Raw genomic sequence first — 23,732 nt, 5'->3', positions numbered from 1 at the left:
GGCAACACTTTCGCCTAAATGGTGGCACATTTGTAAAGAAAATGCTTTTGTGGATTGAGCAGCACGGTTGAGTATGTGGGCTGCAGCTATAAAAACCTGCCATTGCCAAACAGCTTATTTCGCTATAGACTCTTGTTTTGAGCTTCTGGTCCTCCAGGCGCTGACAGTCAGGTGCCTGATTGGCTCCTGATTGTCAGCACCTGTGAGCAGCCAGTGGCAGATCCTACATCTCCACAGTTTGGGACTGAACTCCATCCTCCAAGAGGACAACGCTTGCCCCCGCAGAGCAGGGTTCATCAGAGACAACCTCCAGAATTTGGGAGTGGAGCTGAAGGATCGTCCTGCCTGCCGTCCTGACCACAACCCCACTGAGCACCTGTGGGAGCAGCGTGGCCAGAGTGACCAACACAAACACATTTATTGTGAAAAGCTGGTTGAAGGATGGGATGAATCCCACAGCAGCGTGTGACCAAGTTGGTGAGCAGCATGAAGAGGAGCCAAGCTGTTGTGGCTGTGTATGGTTCTTCCACGTGCTCCCGAGGCCCCTGTCTGGTAAATAGATAAATTGTTAAACTGCCAATATATCTTGTTTCTTCAGACTTTAATCATCCAGTTCAACAAATGAAACCAAACAAGAGTCAAAAGCAGAACAAGCTGTTGTGGCTGTGTATGGTTCTTCCACATGCTCCCGAGGCCCCTGTTTGTGAAATAGATAAATTGCAAATATATTGTTTTTTTTTTTTTTTCTAGACTTCAATCATCTAATTCACCAAACAAGAGTCAAAAGCAGAACAAGCTGTTTGGCATTGGCAGAGCAGATTTGGCTGGTGTTTCGTGGACAAATCCCACACGCTCAACTCTGCTGCTCAACCCACAAACGCATTTACCTAACAAATGTGGCACCATGTTAGGGGAAATAAGCAGGCTTTCCAACACTATAAGATCTGTTGCCTTAAAGGAGTGAAATAATCAACCAAACAAAAAAGTATATACTTTTTTTTTTCTCCGTGGTGGAGTTTGCAGAGCACCACATCTCCAGACTTCCTCACGAGCGACATGAAATAAGACACTCGGAAATGAATGTTTTCGTCATACGTTTTATTAGAATGGGAGTAGGTGCACATCGTCTAATAAATATAAAGTGATCCACCAAAATTACTTTAGCATACGTTGATGAGAAATGTATAAAATACAGATACAAGACAGATATTAAATCCAGTTTTCTAAAACGCTTTTCTTCATTTAGAGCAACTACATGACACCATTCGGCCGAGCTTTATTTCCCCTCCGTTCCTCGTGTTCCTGTGCTTTGATAGTGATTGTCCAGACTCGACACATTCACACTGTTGGCAGAGTTTTGAGGTCTCACTGTCCTGTGATTATATGCGAGCATCATTTTGGCACAACATGTGCCGCCGACTGCACGGCGTCCAAAACACTGGCAGCCTATGAAAGTTGCTTCACTGGTTGAGATTCAAATCACACATCCTGTTTGAGATGCGCTGTCAATGAACTGAATTATGATTGACACAAGAGGTGTGTGCCTGTGTGTGTGTGTGGGTGTAGCTAGATGTTACCACAGAGCTTCCTAAACTGGCTGAACCTGATTTCTGAAATTATTAAGGGCTTTTGTTATATACTCATGCAAAATGGCTAGTTAAATTTTATTTTGTTAGCATAAAAGAATTTGAGGGGGATATTTTTTAGTCTTTCTAAAATTCTTTTGATTTCTGTGAGGTCAGGAATCAACTAAAATCGATCCTGTTGTTCTTTATAAAACAACAGCGACAAAAAGACTCATCTTATGGTTCAGTGCCACAGAGCTCCGTTATAAACCAAAACCTCCTGCAGCACATTTATAGGCCTCAGGTTTGCACTCAGTCAGCCGTGCTGCCTCCAAAACAAAAGTGTAAAAATGTGCTGCTGACAATAGCAACCAGGAGAAGTAGTCTTTAGACCTGTAGTGCTGTTTTGTAAAGCAAAAGTTCAAATCCTTTGAAGTGAGATTCTTTGGAAAAAGTGATGAACATTTAATATCTTACCTGTTGTAGAAAGCTCTATGAATGAGCTCCAGTTGAAATTCCTATTTATTTGGTGTAAATATTATAAATGTTCACTGTGTTATCGTAAATTTAATCTGAAGATGGAACTGCCCACTTGTTATATATATGGTGCCCTGTGTGAAGCTCAAACTCAAAACCTTCAGACTATGAGACTGATAAATGGTAAGTTTTATCTCAAAATTGAACTTCTCACTTGTTACATATACCCACACGTGCAGAGCACAATGGATTAACAGTCCATATTAATTTTGATTTTATTGCTAAGCTAACGGCCAGTCCGGATGCAACAAGGACCAAAGTGGATTGCTGCCGTCTCATCAACATATATTAAAAACTAATCACAGGTATGTAATGGGGAAGTTGAAGCTAAAACGGCACACGCGCCCCCTGTAGGCGGGATACAGTAAAAAAAACCTAAGATCATGTAAATGAATGGAACCAACAAACAACACACTTCAGACTTTTTTTGCCAGGAGTTAAGTCTTGTTGATTCATGTAGCTCTTACCTCGCTGCTATATGTTCAAAAATGTAGTTTTCTAATAAGTTTAGATGCAAATAGTTATTGGATGCCCCCCCCCAAAAAAAAAACCCCAAAAAAAACCTGTGTGCAAGGGAGTAGGTGCGGTTTACATCCCAACAGCGCAAACTCTGGTTCTAAAAATACAAGATGGCAGCTCCCACAAACCTGTTCCTGTTGGCTTCAATTCCCAGCAAAGAGAGAAAGCAGGACCACTTGGTCTAATATGTTACAGTATGTCAGACGACAGCGCCCATTAATTGGAGATGCTTTATCCATCCTTTTTATGTTGATGTGCTGTTTAAAACAACACATCAAAATACTCATTAATTCAGTCTGATTTTACCTGTTTTACTAAACTGAGGTTGTACAAAAAACTATCTACAACAGGTAAAATATTAATTGCTCAGGACCTTTCCACAGAACCCACCTTTGAAACATCAGAGCTGTCAGTATAAGAGTGACAAAGTTCAATTGTTTTAGATTTGAGAGATAAACAATGTATTTAAAACAGCAACTCCAGGATTTTGTAAACACCAGAAATATTTAGGAACCTTAAAATGCACAATGACAAATTAGTTTTAATGTATTTATTTCATTTAGAATATTTCTATCTGACAATCATTGTTGTTTGGCACAACCTAAAGTAAAACTATGCTACCACTGATAAAGCGTATTGCTATTTCTTTAATATTAGTATTTAAAAAGAAAATGTAATTCCACTAAAGCTGACTGATAATCGATGCAATGTGAATGTTCACTGTTATACTTTCTACCTGTGATTTGTATAAATCATGGGTGAGCGACACATATTAATATTTATTATGTTTATTGTTTTGTTTGTGAAAGTTCATGTAATTTATAAAGTTTTGTTGGAAATTGTTCCAAAAAACTCCAAGCTACTTCCTTAGGCTGCAGTGAGCAATAAGTTTTTTTCTTTTTTTTTTTTCCCAAGTCATCACCGTAAGTTATCATCTCATATTCTTCAAAGACTGCTAGAGTTTCTTTTTTTTTTCCTTCTGAATTCCCACATTTGACCCATCTGACCTACAGATAAATGAAACTCCTAAATATGAGTCGTCAAAGGAAGCAGAACGTCTTCTCTGGCTGGCTTCTGCTCCCTCTGAAACAGTGTGATGATAGCAGTACTGTGATGGCTTCACTACGATTTTACACGTCCTAAATAATTAAAACACCGTCACCGAGTCAGTAACGTCCCATCTGACACTTGAGCCCCACTCACTTGTATTAGAAACACTATATAACACACCGATGATATGTCTCATGAATCATATTACATTGCTAGATTGCGGTTGTTAATTGCTTTTAGTACATGAAATCACTATTCTACCTCGGATCACCGAGAAGTTCCAAAGTTGCTGTGCTAAAATGACTATAGATGCAGATGAGGAGTAAACTTCACCAGAAATAGGAATAAGGCGCTCTTTGCACACAAAAAATACAACAGAAGGAAAATAAAGCATTGTGCCAAAGCTTAAGATGTGTCACAGGAAATTAATTTGAAGGCCTGACATCGCTTCATAAATTTGGCACAATGCTTTTCAAGCTATAAACGTTTGGCATTATTATGTGAGCTTGAAGCTCATTTGAAAAGCATGATGAAGCATTTATTATGCCTTTACAGCTACAGGCGTCCTTATGCTGAAAGCACATTGCTCCTTAATGTCAGACTTATGATAATAAACCCAGTCTCACAGCGAAACGTGCACACGAGTATGAAAACTAATTTTTTTTTTTTGATCTGTGTCCATAAACAGAAGTTTTGCTGGGGGTTTTTATGCCCTCATCCTAATGAACACAAATAGAGAAATTCAAGCGGCTGTGTTCACATTCAGAGGTCAGAGGGGTTGGATGTTGGAGCTACACTCTCGTATCGAGCAGATCCAAGGTAAACTCCCGCCTCTGGTGTTTTCAGAGAACTTTACTTCGAAATGTAACTTTAAAAAAAGACAGTTCAGATATTCTGAAGTGAAGTTTTGTTGAAACATGAACAATTAATATCTTACCCGTTGTAGGTAGCTTTTTGAACTACCTCAGTTTTGGAGAAATAGAGTTTAATTCTGATCGGATTGATGAGCTAAAGGCTAGTCTGAGTGAGACCAAGACCGAAGGGGATTGGTGACATTTTAAATCAACTCCAATCTCCAAACTTTTATAGCAGTCTATAATATAAACCTTTACAACACCGCTTTAGTATTCAATGGATATTTACATAAAATGATGTGGTTATTTGTTAGGACAAATTGCAGTAGCAGCTAGCTGTACCATTTCTTGTACAGCTGGTACCTCTTCTATCATCATATCACTGTTAGAAGAACATGTAATGAGAACGTTACGGTGGTGCTAAAAGTTTACAAAATGGTTTCAGTTTGGTGACTAGAGTTGTTTAAGATGGCAGCCATCCACTTTGATCTTTGCTGCATTCAGTCTAGCCATTAGCTTGTTAAACTTAATTTAAACTCTATTTTTCCAAACTAAAGTAATTCAAAAAGCTATTTAAAACAGGCAACATAATAACTGTTGGTAGCATTTTTGTTGAAACCTATTTCAAAATGTCTGAACTGTTCCTTTAAGGTTTTACTTGCTGTTCAGATGGTGGTTTTTTAAGCTGTTTCATCTATTAAAAAGTACTTTGTGAAGGTTAAGTATTTGGGTAATATCAGGCACTAAATAGTGCAAGTCTAAGTACTGAAAACGTCATGGCTTGCGTTGTAACTTATTCTATAAAAATCACATAAAATTTTCTTTTCCTTCATGACCGACTGCCTAGTCTCACCTCCTCAGCAAAAAACACAAAACAGGTTGAACAAACAAAGTAATCAGCTTCAGTATCCTGTGGAAATACATAACTTAGAACAGTAACTTTCTGGTTTTTGTGTCTGTTTCATGTTTTTTGTGAGACCAGATTAAATTGGATGTTTTGTTTGTTATATTTGCTGTAGCTTCATCTCCATTCTGGCTAAAAGTGTCCGTGCAGCTCAGTGATTCGTCACCAAGCCTTCTGCATTTCTTACACTGTTCGGTCACAGTTTGAACTTTTTCTTACAATCAAAAGCACCTGATTTCATATAGCTTGTGTCTGAAGTATACTGAATAATACCAAAACAATCCTGCTTTTAGTACAGCTTTAAATGCAGAAAATACAGACGTTTAATTTTCTTTTCCAGCCCCTTAGTGTTTGGAGATTCACAGTGAGTTTTGTGACTGGATCAGTAAGAGCAGCATGGGGAAATCCAGCCCTTTAGTAATATTGTTTAATCATATAATGGGTCAAAGGCATCACCAATACCAGCATCCGTTGTTTGTTTTTAACCGTTCAGAACATTTTTATCAGCTGTCCAACAACCATATCTGGGATGAAGCTCTAAAATATATCATAGGCAACACTCACACGCACTCAGATCGGTCTTCTCTTTTGTTCAGAAATGGACGTTCAGAAGCCAGGAAACATGGAGAGAAGAAGAGTTTGTCTCCGTTTGTTTTGCGTATCTTGTAGGTCCTTTCTGTTTTTGTCTTCAGATCACTTGTTTTTTAGAACGTCACCAGGGTGTAGACCATACTGCAGAGAAGATGACGCAAAAGATAAGAAAACACAATCCACGTAACACCACAACAAAGCTCAAATGTACTGGAATTAAGGCCCTCTTTACAGTAGATGACAGTCCCGCTGCTTTCTCCATGACCAATTAGAACAGGGGTAGGAAGTCCTGGTCCTTGAGGGCCACTATCCTGCATGTTTTATTATTTCTCTGCTCCAACACACCTGATTTAGAGGTCAAATCACCTCTTCATGTTCTGCAGAAACCTGTTAATCACCCATTGATTCAAATCAGGTGTGTTAGAGCAGAGAAACAAGTAAAACATGCAGGATAGTGGCCCTCGAGGACCAGGATTGCCCACCCCTGTATTAGAATGTGGCTAAATTGTGGCCAATTTGGAAAACCTTCACCCATGACCCTACTACACTCATAGTACTTGTCAAATTGTTTTCCCTGTTTTCCATGCCCCTGAGATGCTCTTCTGCTCTAACATAACAATTTATATGTCCACCCTGGCACATTTTGCACGAACTGCTGAACGATGCAGCTATACAGTAGAAGATCACACCATGTTAGCTCACCAATACCATCACAGGTGTCACTTTGGTGCTATGGTGTTTCAGTGATTTAGTATCAATCACGGTCATAGCCCAGGTCGAGCCCAGCGTGGCTAGTCCTTCTAAATCACAACAACTAAGCCCTACTGCTGCAACCACACTCCATTCACCACTGCAATGATTAACCACCTCAGCCTTGCTTTGTTTTGTGCATGCTCCAAACCACTGTGGACCTGTCACACTTGACCACCTGCAATGAAGCGCCCATTCCATTCTTAATCCGCACCTGATCTCATCGAGAGCCTGCAAGGACCATCTGACTGCTTTTTTATGCTGTAGTGGGACTGCCATCCAGTGTAAAGGGGATTTAAGAAAAAGGTCCACTGGGAATGACTATAAACTGCTACCTACCTGTACAGGTAATAGAAGAAAGAGAGCAAATAAAAGCCCAGTTTACACCAGGACTCCTTCTGACAGTAGTTGAGGATGTCGGCATTCATCACACTGACAGGATCATACATAACCTCTGATCCATCAGCTGGCCGGTGAAAAAACCTAAAAAAAGAAATAAAAGTGTAAGAAGTTTGGCTCACTCACCCATCGACCCAACAAACACATGAATCAGACATCTGTTATGGGACCATACCTCCACAGATGGTAGAAGAGCAGGGGGATATTTAGGCCAAGAGTGACCCACTCTCCGGCACACATGAACATCAGGCAGAAGAGCCCGTGTATGGAGTACTCTGGTACCACCAACTAATCCGAACAGAGACAGGGACGTATGCATGTTTTATACATTTCATGAAAAAAAAAAAAAAAAATTGAAAAACTGAAAAGATGTTTTCCCTCGGAAAATACAGTTTGTTGCATAATGTGATAGAAGAAAGGTGTGGGAAACAAAAGCACCTTCATATGGAAGGTGTTAATGTTACTCATGACCAGCTGCTGTTATGAGTGCCAGAACAGCTTCAGAAGCACGTAGACTGGGTTTCCTACGCTTCCAGGAATCCTTTAAAACGTTTGCACGAAGATGTTGTGTTTTAACGGGTTTTTCAAGTTGCAAACTTCCTTCTAGGCATATGAAGCTCAGCCTACCTCTCAGATTTTTCTTCCAGTTGTAAACACAGTTAAAAATAATCAGTCTATATTGTTAAAAAAAAGGAAATAAAGAAGAGATGCCAGTGCCAAATAATGTCAGAAATGTCCAAAAGGAAACAAACAATCATGATGGAAACAACAGAGTAGAAAACAGGCGAGGATTTGCTTATTTATTTATTTTAGTTGGCTAGCTAGTTAGTATCTCACTTGGTTGCAGCTGTTGGAGACTAGTTGATGGCTCAAAGTTGTGTGAAAATTTCAGCAAATAGGCAAATCTTTAGTTACAGTATGACTGAAGTGAGTGTTTTCAACCAGCAAGGTGAGCGGCTATATTTTCCGGGCATGGCTTGCAAAACTGTATTGTAGGCCACACACATTTTTTAGTTATCCACCTCAACCCACTTTGTACCCACCTTGGCAGCCCTTACGTTTATGATTTTATCTCCTGGAGTACTGCTCTGAAATGACATAAACCAATTTGGACCAGTTTCTTTTAAATATTATTATTTATCATCAATGTGGATTTTAAAGCCTCAGTTGTTTTCTCTCATAAGGAGAGCTCCTGCACAGGACATTCACAGCCCAGAGGATTCTTTATTTATACATACAGCTAATATAAGTTCAGAGGCAACAAGAGACACAGGATTCTAGCATAAAACTGACTAATCTTTTAAAGAAGCACATGTGATTTAGTGACATCTAGCTGCAAAGTTTAATATTGCAACTACTTGACTGACCCCTCACTTTGTTTGCCCAGTTTAATGTTAGCCCAATAAGAATATTAAGAAGACAAATAAATAAATAAAAATAGTTAGTTAAGGCAAAAAGCATCTAAACAACAACCAGAAAATAGTAACTCTGCAGCTGACCTTTTCAGAAATTAAATAAATGACAGCTGGTATTATGCAGCAATCTTTACTATGGTATTTGTATAAGATGAATATTTGTTTGCAGGGCAGGTATATTATACCAGTTGCTTTGGGTAAAGTATCCCAGTCGGGTGGACCAACATGAACGCAGCCTCATGTTGTTTATGTTAAAGCCAAAAAAAAAAAAAGCTACTGCTGTCTGATTCTAGATTGAAACTGAAATTTATGTTGTCAGGCATGTCCTCTCCTGTATCTGCCTTGGGTAATTGACATCACATTTTTATGTCTGCAACAATACTGAAAAATGTGCATAAAGCTATTTCTTCCCCAGTTATATGGTGACACATTGGTTTTATATCAGAGACACTTATGGCCCTGCATCATGTTATTATGGAGAAATATTCTGATATAATATAATCTATCAGTCAGTTTATGAGCTCCATGCAGGTCAACATCATTCTAAATTTCCATAGTTAAACTAAATAGGAAGAAAATCAATTAAACATTTATTTTAATTCCCTGTATGAGCCCTGTCTTCATAGTGCTTACTGCATAAATGCATTATATGAGGCACTGGTCCTAAATTGCAGCTCTTGGTGTTATTTATTTAATGATCTCCAGCCTATTTTAGGTACCTGCTGCTACCAATCATCCTCCAACGTATTGCTAAAATAGCATCAAGAGCATTGTGAGCATTCAGGGACATTTAAAGTTTTTATTTTCTTCCTGAAAGCCTTGAAATAATACAATAAAAGAACAAAAAAAAAAGCCCCACAAGGCTAAAATCTTGATGGCATCTCCATCAGTGCGTGTCTGAAGCTCTGAAATGGTGGGCTGTGGGGAACATGTGAATTGGTGTGCGTCACGGTCCTCTCGCTATAGTTAGAGAGACAAATGGTCATGGCTGTCTGAAGCCCCTCTGCTTTAGTCATCTGCCACCAGAAGGTGAAAAACATCTATTACTCACTCTGCGAAGCAGGTTGCAGATCCGCTCGATGTTGAGGATCCTCTCTCTCTGTGGAGTGGATAGAAGGAGAACTCTGGTCAATACTCTGCATTTGATTTGTTGTGCAAGCTGGAGGAAGGCAGGAACAGTGCATGCTCCTTGTCCATCCATTTTCTTAACCTGCTTAGGAGCCTATCTCCAGGGATCATTGGGCAAAAAGCAGGGTATACCCTGGACAGGTCACCAATCTGTCACAGAGCCACATAGAGACAAACAACCACTCACACACACACAGACTCCTAGTGATGAGTTAGAATTGCCACTTAGCCTAGCATGCATGGTTATAGTTTGTGGGAGGAAAGTGGAGTACCCAAAGAAAACCCATGCACGCTCAATGAGAAGACAAACTCCACACAGAAAAGTCCCAGCTGGAAGTCAAACCTGCAGCCTTCTAATTGCAAAGCAGCCATGCTAACCAGCTGCACCACTGCACAGCCCTCGTTTACAGGAAAATGCACTTAGAACAATTGAAAGACTGATTATTTAGACACTTTTATAGTTCAGCCATTTTAGAGTGGGTCTCTGTGGTAAACAAATGAAGAAATACTATCTTACCTGTTGTGGACAGCTTTTTGAACAGCCTCAGTTTGGAGAAATAGAGTTTAAGTTCAAAAGGACTGAACACCAGAGTGGATAACGGCCATTTTGAAAAAATGTTATCCTTATATTTTATAAACCTGTGCACAACGGTGGATTTTTCATTACATGGTTATTTAGAAAGAATTCAGGCGACACAAACGAGCTAATAATGGTCAGTCTGAGCGAACACCCGACCTCTGTTTACATAAATATCTGTGTTGTTCTTTGTCAGCGCAAACACTGGTAGCAGCAGCTAGCTTTAGCACTTCCTATTCCTGTGATAATATTAAAATGATTTCTGCTTATGAAGAGGTTTAAATAATAGTATTTGCATAAACTACTAAAAAAAAAAAAAAAACACTTTGGCCCTTTGGAAGTGGGCCTGCTTGGACCAAACTGACAAGCCAATCTTCACGTTTTAAAATCAGGTCATGCAAACAGTGTTTTATTGACCTTTACATCACCATCAGTTTCACATTACACAGTTATTCCCGCAGAAATGTTATGAAATGTAAGTCAGAACCCCTGTGTTACAGTGAAAGTGCCACACCTCGCTGCTGCCGCCATTTGTGCTCACAGCTAACCACAGATTTATAGGTAAATAACGTCATGAGAAATTGATGGCGGTGTAAAGGTTTGTAAAAAAGCGTTCACACGAACCTCTATGAAAGTCTGGAGATTAGAGCTGTTTTAAAACGACACCAGTGCACTCTGATCTTAGCAGCATTTGGACTAGCTGTTAGCTCGTCAGATCTGATAGACTCTTTTTCTCTAAACTGAGTTTGTTCAGAGAACTATCTACAGCAGGTAAGATATTAACTGCTAATACAGTTTGATTAAAACAAACCAGTAGTTTCACATAAAAGCTCCTAAATCAATGATCACTGCGACGGGTAAAGATGCCCGCCGTGGTGTTTCTGCCACAGACCTTCAACCTGACCATTTTTTAAACGGCGTCGGGGAAACCCAGACTGATTGCATTCCTCGACACAAATCCCAGCAGCTTCGTTTAAAAGAGCGTGACTGCCAGAACGAACAACTCTGCTGTGAGAGATGACGGAGAGCTTAATTATGAGCTCTGAAATGAAAACATCCATCTTAAACTGCATTGATTAGCCAGCAGACAGTTGCTTGTTATATGCTGATGTTTTAGCTGTCCACTGACAGAAAAGAGATGTTTTACTCCAGCTCATTCACATAGACGGTTGTATTTCCATCAGCAGGTTAATAGAGCAGGGAAACTAAAGTACCATTAATTCAGTACTCAACAGATGGATCACTTATTTGTTTTCTTTCTGTTTTTATGAATGTTCTAGCATGCATAAAATGTCTTATTAAATCTTTATTTTTTTAATGCATGTATGCTATAACACCCCCTGACATGCGTTTCCCTTTAATTGGACACAGGTGCAGCTTTTATTTCTAACGGTAACTACAAATCGCCCTCTGATCGAAGAGTAAATTTTGCTCCGATTTCCCATCTCTTCAGCTTCAAAGACGCGCGTCTGCTGTGAGTAATTGTCTCCCTCTTTTTCAAGCTTCTTGCCCCAAATCCCTCTTCATCAGCAAGCTTCAACTTGTAAAAAGCCCGGTGCTTCACCTGGCGCGGCTGCAGAGGCTTCGGCTTGTTATTGAACCTGTAAATTGCTGTGCTGCTCAGAATTTACGGCCGGCAGCTTCCCCGAGGTGCCCTTATTTGTGTCAGGGTGTCCTGGTTAATTTGAACAACCCCAATAAAGAAACACAACAGAGAACATGCATTAAAAAGCAGCTGAGACAATTTCACAAAGTCCAAATTAAAGAGCAAACATTACAGGATGAAGGGTTTCTATACTGTGACTGAAAATTTTTACTTTTCATTTTAAAAAATACTTTAGTTACTTTAAAGTGGCTTTCTGCATAAAATACATAATTATTATCTAACCTGTTGTAGATAGCTTTTGGAACAACCTCCATATGGACTCAGAAATTCCATAGCGGTTTATGTAAACAATATTTTATAAACCTTTCTACATCATCAATTTCACAATAAATGGTACTGTATAATACATGAAAATCTATGGTTATTCACAAGTGTAAACAGCAGCAGCTAGCTGCAGCACTTCTGATGTGTCAGGAATTTCACAGTATTTATTGCTGTGATGTAAAACTGATGGCTGTGTCAAGATTTATGAAATAGCTTTTGCATGAACTGCTATCAAAGACTGAAGTTGCTTTAAGAGTATAATCAGCTTTAGAAATGGGTCCATTCAGACTAGCCAAACTTAGCTGCTCAGTGGGTTCTGAGCACTTCCAAAGACTGACTTAAAACAGCTCTAAGTCTAAAAAAAAGGCATAATGGTTCATGCCAAAACTGTTATACAAAATTGTGCATTACATGATTATTTTTGACAGAAAGACTTTGAAATTCCTGCCTGCATGTCCCCTGGATGCCCTGGAAGTGCTACAGCTAGCTGCTGCTGGTTCTTTTTCTGGTTGCAAATAACTATAGACTAGCATATAAACAACAGTAAATTGCAAAATTGATGGCAGTGTAAAGATTTCAAACGTTTTTTCATGAACTATGGAGTTTTAGACACTGAAGTTGCTTTTATACAGCAGTCCACTGTGGCATTGGCCCTGCATAGACTAGCCATTAGCTCGTCAGTCCTATCAGATGTAAACTCTATTTCTCTAAACAGAGGTCATTCAAAAAGCCCGTAAAAAATTAAACATTTATCATTTTTTATAGCTGAACTATTCCTTTCACTAATCCCTCTAATTTTTCTGCTGCAATTAAAAGGGTTGAAATTAAGAAAACTGTAGGAATTACAAGTTCTTTGATTCCTTTTCTTCTTATTTGTGAAGAAAATATTGCTGTTACTTTGCATAAAATGGCTTTTTAATGGGTTATTTATCTTCCAAAGCCTTTAATGAGGAAATAATTTGATGCTCATGTTTGGTTCAGCAGCCGACCGTGTTTCCCTTTGAAACTCCAGTTCGGATTATTTGTTGGGAACACAAACCTGATCTGTAAACACGTGTTCAGACGATTCCGTGTTGTCTTTCTGTAATCTCTCCCTCGCTCGCAAATGTTTATGGCTTTGCTCCGGTTTGCACACAGCAGCGTCTGAGCGAACACGCGCTTCTGTCAGCTAACAACCAAAACGAATGCTGTCTGTTTTCACAGCTTGTTTTCCATCTATCTCCCCTTTCTGTTTGTCCAGTTTATTGGATTTGGGAGAGACTGGGAGCGTCGCACCACACGTCTGACGTGTTCCGGTTGCCTCACAAAGCGAGGATTCGGTGCCTTAACTCACATGTTTTAATGAAATCGTTGATGTTTTGTCAGAGATTGTTATAGATTTTACAGGTGGTGCAGTTATTGTGTCCGCTTCCTGTGGCTGGCGCGCCTCCACACACCCACGGCCTGTTTTCGCAGCTTCCTCTCCCACTCCTCATCACTCCCTCAGTTCAGATGAAGGTTCACGTGGCTGCCAGAACATTGACTATCCTGTGAAAAAGATATTCACAGCCACTGGTAACTTGCTAACCGAATGGTGGCGGTCTCCTCTGACTCATGATGATGCTATTTAATTTGAGAATCAAATAACAATAGCGCAGGATTTTCTGCAGGAAGAGAAGACGAGAACATCTGCATACTTTGGTCAGTTACCTATATCAAAATGGCCGCCACAGCTAACTGCATTTAAGCAAACCCAACAGAGCTCTAACTCAGTCAATTTTACAGATATTGAGTTAAATCCTAATCTAAAACTCTGGCACTAAAGGCAGCGGGTGATATGCACTCCTTCAAAGAATCCTCTTTTTAAATTTTTCTCTTTTAGACACTGAGTTCATATTTCTGAGTGAAGCGTTTGCGAAGAGGTTTGTTCCCAATACAGCTAATGGAAACCAGCACAGTTTCTCTCTGCACGAGCAGCAGCTTCATTCGAATGGATCTCTTTTACTGATTAAGCCAACCAGACGTCTTTGTAGCGGTTTGATTGCTTCAATCTGCATACAAATGAGTACTCAAGGAAATGCTGTCTGGATACTACCGAGGCAATCACCTAGATGCCTTATTAATGGGAACAAAGTTAAACAAATATTATGCTGGATAATTAATGCATTGGTTAAATGTAGCTGAATTAAACGTCTTCAGTTCATTCAAAAGTCTTAAACTTTCGTTTCTTTTTCGTGATGACAGCGTGCTTGATGACTTCAAGCATTCAAAAGCACAAAACTGCAGGACCTGATCACCTTCATTTCAGATGTTTGTGACAATGACTGAAAATCTAAAGCTCCGTCACTTTGCTCTCAGCGCCTTTTGTTTGTAGAGAACAAAATGCTGAAGTCAAACGGAGGGATTTCTCTGCGTGCACATGAGCGTCTGATCCTCCTTGAAAGCAGCGAAGCAGCAGGGTTCTTACCGCTCTGGTGGGATTGCTCTGATCAATGGGGTTTTTGAAGTCTGTGCGGAGTTCATCAAACGCGATGATCTGAAAGATAACAGACTTGGGTGAGTATATATATATAAATACATACATTTTTTTTTTTTTTTGCAAATTCAATCTTTCCATCCCAGCACTTGTTAAAGACTGTGTCGTCTCAGCCCATGGGTCGATGGTATGGATGGTGGCACTCTGTGCATTCTGCACAGCTGCAGACACATTGTTCATGTGCAAACACACATGGTGATTTAATGGTGAATGTGCGCATGCAATTAGGAAGGGTATTGATCGTGTTCTCTGGGGATTTTTAGCTCCCTCTGTGGTAAAAAAAACAACATCACTTGACGGATAAATTGGTTAGCATCATCTTGGAAATTTTACCTTTGATGCTCATTTAGAAACTACAACATTTCTGAAGAAGACATGCCTGAAACTCCAACAGAGATAAGGTTTTTTCCATAAAACTCAATGGTAACTTGGGACTTTTCTAATGATCTCTGATGTATAAACTGTACAGGAAATGTAAAGAGAACCAAGTTTTTTTTTTATGATATAGCTGCTGCCAGTAGCTCATTAGAGTCAGAGTGTTAACCAAACACCTGTGTCTCTTACTCCCTGACAAGCCTCCAAATAAGGCAGGCAGAAACACAGACTAAAAAGTAAACCTTAAATGAACATGTTAAGAAATCCTGAACCTTAAATGGCAGAAGCGTTTGGTTTGTTATGTGTCTTCCTTCTTTTATGTATGTGGGAAACATGACAAGTTAAAAAAAAAATCTGAGCTCGGATATGATGGAAGTCAATGAGAGTTGGGATGTGCGAGCTTTGAATTCTGGCGGGGCTTGAGCAGAAACCTCAGGTCCTAAAGAAGTGGTTAAAAAGATAACAAAAATGCCTGCTGTATAAACTATACAGATTGTCAAGATGGTGGGAATAAGAAGAATTTGGAAACGTTTTGAAATTTTAGGCAGCTCAGAATTTAGACTTGTGACATTGTTGCACTAAAATTCTGTAGTATATTATTCAAAAATCTGAAAATTTAAGCTGCTATGCTGTAAAAACTAATAAAGATATCAAAATGCCAGTTCAATCATGTAAAGTCTAACTTTCTGTGACCCATTTAAACTTTGAACGATCTTTTTCCTGTGTAGTACGCCTGATCTACAGAACTCCAGAGGACTGGATTTCTCACTCATATCACTAACACCCTGTTATTGTGTAAATGGAATTTTTTTTGTCAGTATTTTTTTACACTTATACCTTACGATGTACTTCTACCAAAATTATAGCACACAGAGATGCACATTTTGATGTATTCTTTATGGTTTTTTCCAAAGCTGCAGGAGAAGGGACCAATTAAAATTTGTAATAATCGAACAGTGATACGTGATGTGCTTACTAACATCCTTAATTAGTAACTGGATAATCACAGACATTATTTAAAGGAAAGGAAAGTGGGATGTTTTAAGAGAAGAATATGAAAAGATTGTTTAGGGATAGGGTGGCATGGCTGGACAGTGGTTAGAGCTGTTGCCTCACAGTGAGAAGATCGCAGGTTCACCTCCAGGCCTGGAACATTTCTGGATGGAGTTTACATGTTCTCCCTATGCACCCGTGGGTTTACTCTAGGTTCTCCAGTTTCCTCCCACAGACCTAAAATATGCATGTTAGGTTCATCGGTAACTCTAAATTGTCCCTAGCTGTGAGAGTGTGAGTGGTTGTTTGTCTCTATGTGTCCCTGTGATGGACTTGGGACCTGTCCAGGGTGTCCCCTGCCTCTTCCCTAGTGACCGCAGGCCACCATCTCCCTGCAACCCGTAAAGGAAATATGGTTGAAGAAAGATGGATGTTTAGGTATTAGTTTATGAAAATTTAAATCTGATAAATTCAGTAACTTCACATGAAAACAACAGGTTTAATAGAGACAGTTTGGCATATTAAAAGCACTTTGACAGCTTGCTGTGTAATGACGGCTCCTTGAATAATAGCTCTATAAAAATACCAGTAATTCTCAGTTTAAAGGCGACCTGGTGCGCTAATTATCAGTTCAACTTTTAAATAGCAAAGCATCACTCTGACGACTCGCTGAGAAGAATAAGAGGCATTATGTTCTGGTAAGTGAACATCGGCGCTGACTGATCCCACGAAAAGAGAAAGCTTTCTGCGTGTTATAGAAGCATTCCTGGTAATTTCCCCGTTTAAGTCCATATGCCCCCCCNCCCCCCCCCCCCCCCTCCCTCGTCATCTTTCACGCTAAGCTGCCTCGTAAACAGATGCAGTTTCCATGGCGACATGGTGAGTCCCTCAGTGGGTGCCATGGTTACCCTTGGAGTGCAAAAAAACATCATGATTGGTTGAGAGCCACATATAGATGGGGTGCTGCATCCATATGTGGAGGCAGACCGGGGTAGGAGGGGAGGTAAACCGAATCCCATCTTGACGAGCATTTTAATCACACGGTCGAGTGCTGAGCCAGACGCACGCTCCTCGCCGTCTCTTTCACACACAGACACGCTCGGTGACTCACATGGAGTCTCACCCACTTAGTCAATTGGTACCGTTAGTCATTTCAAGTCCTATACTCAAAATGATGCGTTTTGGATTTCACATTATTCTGCCTCCGTGCAGCGAATGTTAAAGGTGAGGCATCAAAGCTCCGGTGTTTGTGGAGCCGCCAAACATAGTGTCTCCTGTGGTGTCTGTGCAAATTTCACCCAAACATTCAGACAGATTCACAACTACCCGGTGGTGAGATGTATGATCCGTGTGTTTTCCTGTCTCAGTTTGCAAAAAAACCTGAGCACTTAGTTTGAGGAACTGTTTATTTGCTGCTTTAAGAGAGCAAACTGGAACCTGTTTTCGTTGAGTATAAAGAGGTCAGATATTTTTACCAGTGACCAAGTAACCAGGTCACTGTGAGGAAATAAATATAAATAACTAAGGATGCTAATGCATAATCATTGAAGCACCGTCTTTATTGTTCAGCTGTTCTTTTGTTTCCGTCATGATTTTCGATCGCCGCTCCTCCCACAGCTTTGGAAACCCTTGTACAGAAAGTCTGTCTCAATCAGGAACAGGATGCTCTGACTTTTGGTAGCAGTGGATTTAGAAAAAGTGAAAGAAAATAAAGAACTGCAACCAATTTCAACACACACAACAATGGGATTTTAATTAAACTTGTCTTTGGAGCTTTGGAGCACAAGAATACTACAGTAGAAACATCATTCAAAGTTAAATGAGTCACAAACTGTTGAACTTTGTGTGATTGAACAGATATTTTGTTGTCTAATAGTTTTAACACAATCACAGCTAGAGTTTTAGGATTATTGAAGATTTTACAACATAACCTCGATATCATGACGTCACACTAGTTTTTGAGCTTCATAAACTTTCCAGAATTTTCCAAAAACACCTTTGTGTCCCACAATTTTGCACTTCCTATATAATTTATACATCAAAACATAGTCTTTAGTCCCTCAGTCTGTCTCTCACTGCTACAAGATTTAGGGTTTTTGCTCAAATCTCCTCAGGAAAGCAGAGTGGACACACCCAAACTCTCATTGACTTCCATTAAATCCAAGCTCCAAATTTTCTCTAAAAAACTAGAAGCATGGGGTCGTATCTCCTAAATAAAACATTACCACTTGCAGTTTAATTTCTTTTTTCAATATGACTTATAGTTTCTGCGCCGTGACTGTTTGTTTGAGGCTTACTTTCTACTCTGCGTCTCTGTCTCTCTGTCCTTATATGTGTTAGCATAAAGAGCCTAATGAGCCACTAGCTTTTCTTTTGCAGTTCATTAGACAAAATAGCTCAGATTATTGCAAAAGGCAGTACTGAATCACAGCATATCATGATTCATGTGCTGGAATGTCAGGTCGTAGCATCAGCAGCCTTCAAACCTTTTAGAATATTTGTAATTTGCAAATTAAAATTCATGCCTTTTCGCTCCACTGATCCAAATGTTACAATTTTTGCAGGCAAGCATTTAAAATCGAACCATACCAGCCAGAATTTGTTGGCTCATATTTTAGTTGCACTGCAGAATTCAACAGACATTTTCTATTCCCGTAATTACCCGTAAACAATTAGTGCAACGTGTCGTTGTGTAGGTGAATGTGTTTTGTCTGCCTGTGTGGCGTGACGCGAGAGTGTGGCCCGGAGGTTTCAGCGTGGCGCCGAGCCCCTCACCTGCCAGATGACAAAGAAGATGAGACCAGCGCACAGAACCAAGGTGAGCATGTAGCAGAAGGCCGCAAAGGTGAACGCCATGGCTGCGTCGGTCAGCTTGATGACCAGCCGGGCAGGGTGGGAGTCAGGGGGAGCTTCCTCTGTGGTTTCTTTAACCTCTGTTTCTTTCTCCTGGAGTTAAATCTGTTCCCACTTCAGGTGCACGCTGAGTTGGTGTCGCCCAGGCAAGTGGAGCGCTCAGCCAAAGTAACAGTCAACAATCGGCTCAGGCTGAGGCTGAGCTGCTTCCACCGGAGGTCTGCCTTTGTTCAGCTGACAGCAGGACGGCTGCTTGTCTCACTGGGGTTCAGGAAGCAATCAGGGATCCGTTGTCTGCCGTCGGCTTGTCTTTTCAGTCTCTCACAAACGAAAAAACGTCTGTCTCCTCCTCCACCCTGCAGCCTCCTTCAGGACAGAGCCTCCACATTTGTATGTCGAGGTAAAAAAAAAAAAAGTCTCTGGCGGGAGCAACAGACGCACAAGAGTTCTTGTCGATTCTTGAAACAGTTCGGACCCCTGTGGACAGGGATGGCTATGGCTTGAGTAGATAGTTTTATGGCTTAGAGTTCATCTGTTGCCCTGAATCCAACACACCACAGGCAAAATGCTCATCAAAGTCGTATTCAACACTTTTAGAAACAACCACAGTAGGTAGGTTAGCTTTTTATTTACAGTTCGGTTTTATTACTCAACGGTACCTAAGATTGGAGGTATTGCTTTGCTCTCCCGACAGTTATATCCCGACAAAGCAAACTAGTCGTGATTCAGCAGACTAAAAATAAAAACAATCATTTAGCACAGACAAGTTTTAAATGGGCACTAAATTCTCACACATCCGAGAACACGAGCCGAGAGGAGACTGACGGTGGTCGCCGTTGGGTCTTAGCTGACCTTAACATCGATCAGAGGATACCTGCGTCCGGTCGGAGACGGGTCCGAACAGTCCACTCTGTCCTGGTTTCTGTCAGCTTGGGTCGGCACCATGTCAGGATTGTCTGCTCCGTCTCTCATTCCTCAGGTCTCTCCGAGCAAACAAAACAAAATGAAAAAAAAATCAAGAAAAACCCCCCCCAAAAAAACTGCACAAAATCTCTCCGACACCCAGGTGAAACGGTTCAGTTCTGGTGGGAAAATGAAAAAAAAAAGAGCGGGAGGAAAGGGAGGGAGGGCTGATTTAAGCAGAACCCTGAAGAGCACCTACATGTTGACACGCAGTTGTTTTAACGCCACTCCTGTAGTGAGGTGAGACATCTCCACAGCCCTTACGAGTCATAAGTTATAGAAAGCAGCTACCGGTCATCTTTCTACTTAAAGCTCCCCCCAATCTTTTTTTTAGTTGTTGTTGTTGTTTTTTTTAGAGATTTTTTATGTTTTTTCCTGAGTCTGCTGTCTCTGTCTGCCTCTCTGTGTGCTCCTTAGACTGTGAGAGAAATATTTCCACCACGGTTGATGTTTCAAACGTCAGCCAATAGCATCTCACCGCCTCCCCCCCCTCCTCTCCTTTTCTCTCTCCTCCCTCTCTCCTCTTCTGTCCGTCAGTCTCCCTTTCTGTTGCCTCTTTTTTTTACATTTCCATAATCCCCTGTTCCCCAGAGACGAATGAGGAGGGGTGCAGGGCATGATGGAAATGTCTGCCTCGCTCCCTCCTCATCCACCTCCCAAAACCATCCATCATCTGTCATTGCAGAAAATGTACGTCTGTCTCTAAGTAGGGGCTTCTTTCACTTACCTGCCATTTCTCTCGTCTGCACCTCTTAGCATCCAGTGAAAGGAGCCGCTTCGCTTGCTTTTATTCCCCTTTTTTCCCCTCCTCGCCTCAGCCTTGCAAGAAAGAAACATGCTTTAGAAACTAATGGTGCCACGCAGCGCTAAGGTTTACCACAGGTTCTTTACCACTCGCTGCTGAAAAATGAAAGACCGGAGATAATGTTTTTGCCTGTGTGCTGGTCTGTCTGTCTGTTAGCAAAATACCTCGTGAACCAGTGTCAGAGTTTTAATGGACCTCTCAGCAACTAACCACTGGATGGATGAAACATCTACACCTGGAGTGAACTCCATTCAAGATGGCTGCCGCAGCCGGTGCACAAACAGTTAGAGCTCTAAAGTTTGGTGTGGTAGCTGAGAGTCATCCCAGCACATACTTTGAGTGCATTGCTTGAGATTGCGCACAGCATTATTTTTAAGATTGGACCAATAAAGCAATAACTCATAAGTCATTTCTCAACATCAGATAATTTTAGTTTTAAATTCTGGCATAAAAGGCGGTGGATGATTGTGCATTCCTCCAAGAAATGCTAGCACTTTAATTATTAAAAGCATCACTTTTGACTGTACATGAATTTTTGGACAAATACTAAAGACTCAAACAACAAACACCTGTGTTCCTGTTGCACAATCTGAACGCCCTCGACAGTCATTAATGTGCAAAAACATTTTTATAAACGTAAAATAAATATTTCAAACTATCACAAGTGATAAAATGGGTGCCGTTTCTGTATTTTATGTGGTCAAACGCAGATGTCCAGCTGCTATCACACACACGTTCAATGACTCACTTATTGTTTGAGCCATTCTTGATTTTAGATACGTTTATTTGTTTCTATATCATGTAAAACAGAACATCCTGTCATTAACCCTGATATTAAAATATTGATGTGGGGTTAGTGAAAAGGTTATAAATCGTTTATATTTTACCAGTTGTGGATAGCTCTTGATGCAAACATAGTTTTGTAAAGCACAGATTTGTTCTGACCAGACTGATGAGCAAATGGCTAGTTCAAGCAAACTCACTTCCAAACCAGATTTTGCTGGTTTTAAAGAAGTCCTGTCTTCTGAGTTTCATAGTGCTTCATGCAGAGTCTATTATTTAAACCTCGAAGTGGGCAGAAAAGTTACGATATTCCTGCCAAAGTACCCCAACTGCACCAGAGGTGCTACAGCTAGCTATCTGCACTCTCAAATACACATTGTGAAATTGGGAGTAGTGCAAAAGGTATATAAAATGATGTGTGCATTAACCACTATGAGATTTAAAATACAGGAATTGTTTTAAAACAAGAACAAACCATTAGCTCATCAATCTGGTGAGAATTTAACTCTTTTTATTCAAACGGAGGTCACTCAAAGAGCCATCTATAACAGGTAAGATGTTTTTTTATCATTCTTCCACAGAACCTCAATTCAAAATGTCCAAAAAATCCATTTAAACTATTTGTTATTACAGGTTATTGCTTTAAGATAATCAGTGGCAGAGATAAAGAAGTTCCTTTATACTCTCATTAAGCACATCTTATTGCCTTAAATCGATACAGCTTGTGCTCAGTTAGTACCCCATCAGATTTACACTAAAATCTGTAAAGCTGATTGAGTTGGAATTTTTGGTTTGGCTAATGATGATTAGCTGTGGCGGCCATCTTAAACTGTGTTGACTCCAAAAGTTATTCAGCTGTAGTTATGCATCCAGTGATTAATTTCTGAGATTTTTTTTATTAAAATCCATCCAGTGATTCTGGAAATATTTTGCTAACAGACCGAAAGCGTGATCTCCAATCAATAATGGCAAAATTTAAAAACAAATATTGTGCTATCAGTTCGGGTTGAAGTATAAGCTAAATATGACTCTCAGCTACTACCACACCAGATATTTAGCTCAGTAGCTGTAAAATTGACAGAGTTATAGTTGTTTTGGTGTTTTCTAATGTCACTTAGCTGTGGCAGCCATCTTGAATGGGATCTAAAAATGAATTAGTGATAGATGTACATCTAAGGATTACTTCCTGAGAGTTTCAATAAAATCTGTCATCATGAGACAAACGGCAGACAAGCAAACATACTTGCTCTCACAGACACAAACAAAAACATTCTCGTCCTTTTGTCTTCATAATAACAGACATTTAGTTTGATTATTCAGTTCGAAGCGTATATGATAAACACATCAGAGGACATGTGGCTGATGGAGAAGGGTTTGTGAAGGTGGTGGTTTTCAGCCGTCTGGATGAGTGTTAGCCATCTGATCGTTATGCAGAGGTTGATGGTTTATTTTGGGATTCCTTGCAGAGACGTTTATTTTCCAATTGAATTACTCTGAAGCTGTGCTTCACCTAAAGCACTGGGGCTGTGAAAGCAGCAAATGTGTATCCACGAAATATCTGACATGTTGCAATTATGAGCTGTCAGCATCCAGCAGCTGATGTGGAGGTAAATAAGTGACAGAGGGATGTAATCGCTAACATTACCAGCAGTTAAATGTGTTTGACGAACGCTCGCACAGGACTCTGGCTCCATCTTCAGCCTGAAGCTCAGAAAACTCATAAATACTACAAAAAGTGTTTTCAGGACCAGGATCCACAGGATCTGTCCTTCAGAGGGAACTTAACCCCAGATTTACTCGTCATTACACATGTTTTACCCAAGCCTCAACCTGATAAAATGTCTTTACCTATAAAACCACAACAAGGCGTTTTAATCTGAGAGTGTTTGTTGGTCATTAAATCTGACCCAGATTTACTGGACTGTCTGAACCGTATGATGTTTGAAGACTCAGGAAGGTGGGACTTCATTAAGCCCTTCAGAAAAAAAAGTATCAGCTTTTTGATGTTTTACATTTAAAATTAGACCCAGAAACAAAACAAAAAAAATATTGCCGTTATCTCATTACTGACTTTATGATTCCAACTAGGGTGGCACAGTGGCATAGTGGTTAGAGCTGTTGCCTCCCAGCAAGAAGGTTGCAGGTTCGCTTCCCGGCCTGAGGCCTTTCTGGGTGGAGTTTGCATGTTCTCCCTGTGCACACGTGGTTTTTTACGGGTACTCCGGT

The 23,732-nt window shown here is 40.3% G+C and overlaps 1 protein-coding gene and 1 long non-coding RNA gene across 2 annotated transcripts; one reads left to right on the top strand and one right to left on the bottom strand.

Annotated features, from left to right (window-relative positions):
- Window positions 1-3,488: 3,488 nt before the first annotated feature.
- Window positions 3,489-20,672, bottom strand: cnih2 (cornichon family AMPA receptor auxiliary protein 2). Its single transcript, XM_025005167.2, has 6 exons — window positions 18,878-20,672; window positions 14,666-14,734; window positions 9,636-9,683; window positions 7,345-7,457; window positions 7,110-7,253; window positions 3,489-6,161 (listed from the first exon to the last, which is right to left on the bottom strand). Exons 1-6 carry the CDS (start codon window positions 18,956-18,958, stop codon window positions 6,134-6,136), a joined length of 483 nt encoding a protein of 160 aa, XP_024860935.1. The 5' UTR covers window positions 18,959-20,672; the 3' UTR covers window positions 3,489-6,133.
- On the top strand, window positions 4,384-14,672 carry LOC119617634. The gene is made up of 3 exons (XR_005233966.1): window positions 4,384-4,490; window positions 11,661-11,763; window positions 13,460-14,672. It is a non-coding gene; the product is annotated as an uncharacterized LOC119617634 (long non-coding RNA).
- Window positions 20,673-23,732: the final 3,060 nt, after the last annotated feature.

This window comes from Kryptolebias marmoratus, linkage group LG13, assembly GCF_001649575.2.
Source record: "Kryptolebias marmoratus isolate JLee-2015 linkage group LG13, ASM164957v2, whole genome shotgun sequence".
NCBI classification, from domain to species: Eukaryota; Metazoa; Chordata; class Actinopteri; order Cyprinodontiformes; family Rivulidae; genus Kryptolebias; species Kryptolebias marmoratus.
Note: the sequence above shows the minus strand (reverse complement) of the source record. Positions and strands in the feature narration are given on the sequence as shown.

Excerpts from the sequence above, each read along its gene's own strand:
- cnih2 (XM_025005167.2), bottom strand. The coding sequence starts at position 18,958 with ATGGCGTTCACCTTTGCGGCCTTCTGCTACATGCTCACCTTGGTTCTG. Across the intron at positions 9,684-14,665 it reads AGAGCAATCCCACCAGAGCG|AGAGAGAGGATCCTCAACAT; the intron begins GTAAGAACCCTG and ends TCCACTCCACAG. Across the intron at positions 7,458-9,635 it reads TCTGCAACCTGCTTCGCAGA|TTGGTGGTACCAGAGTACTC; the intron begins GTGAGTAATAGA and ends TGTTCGGATTAG.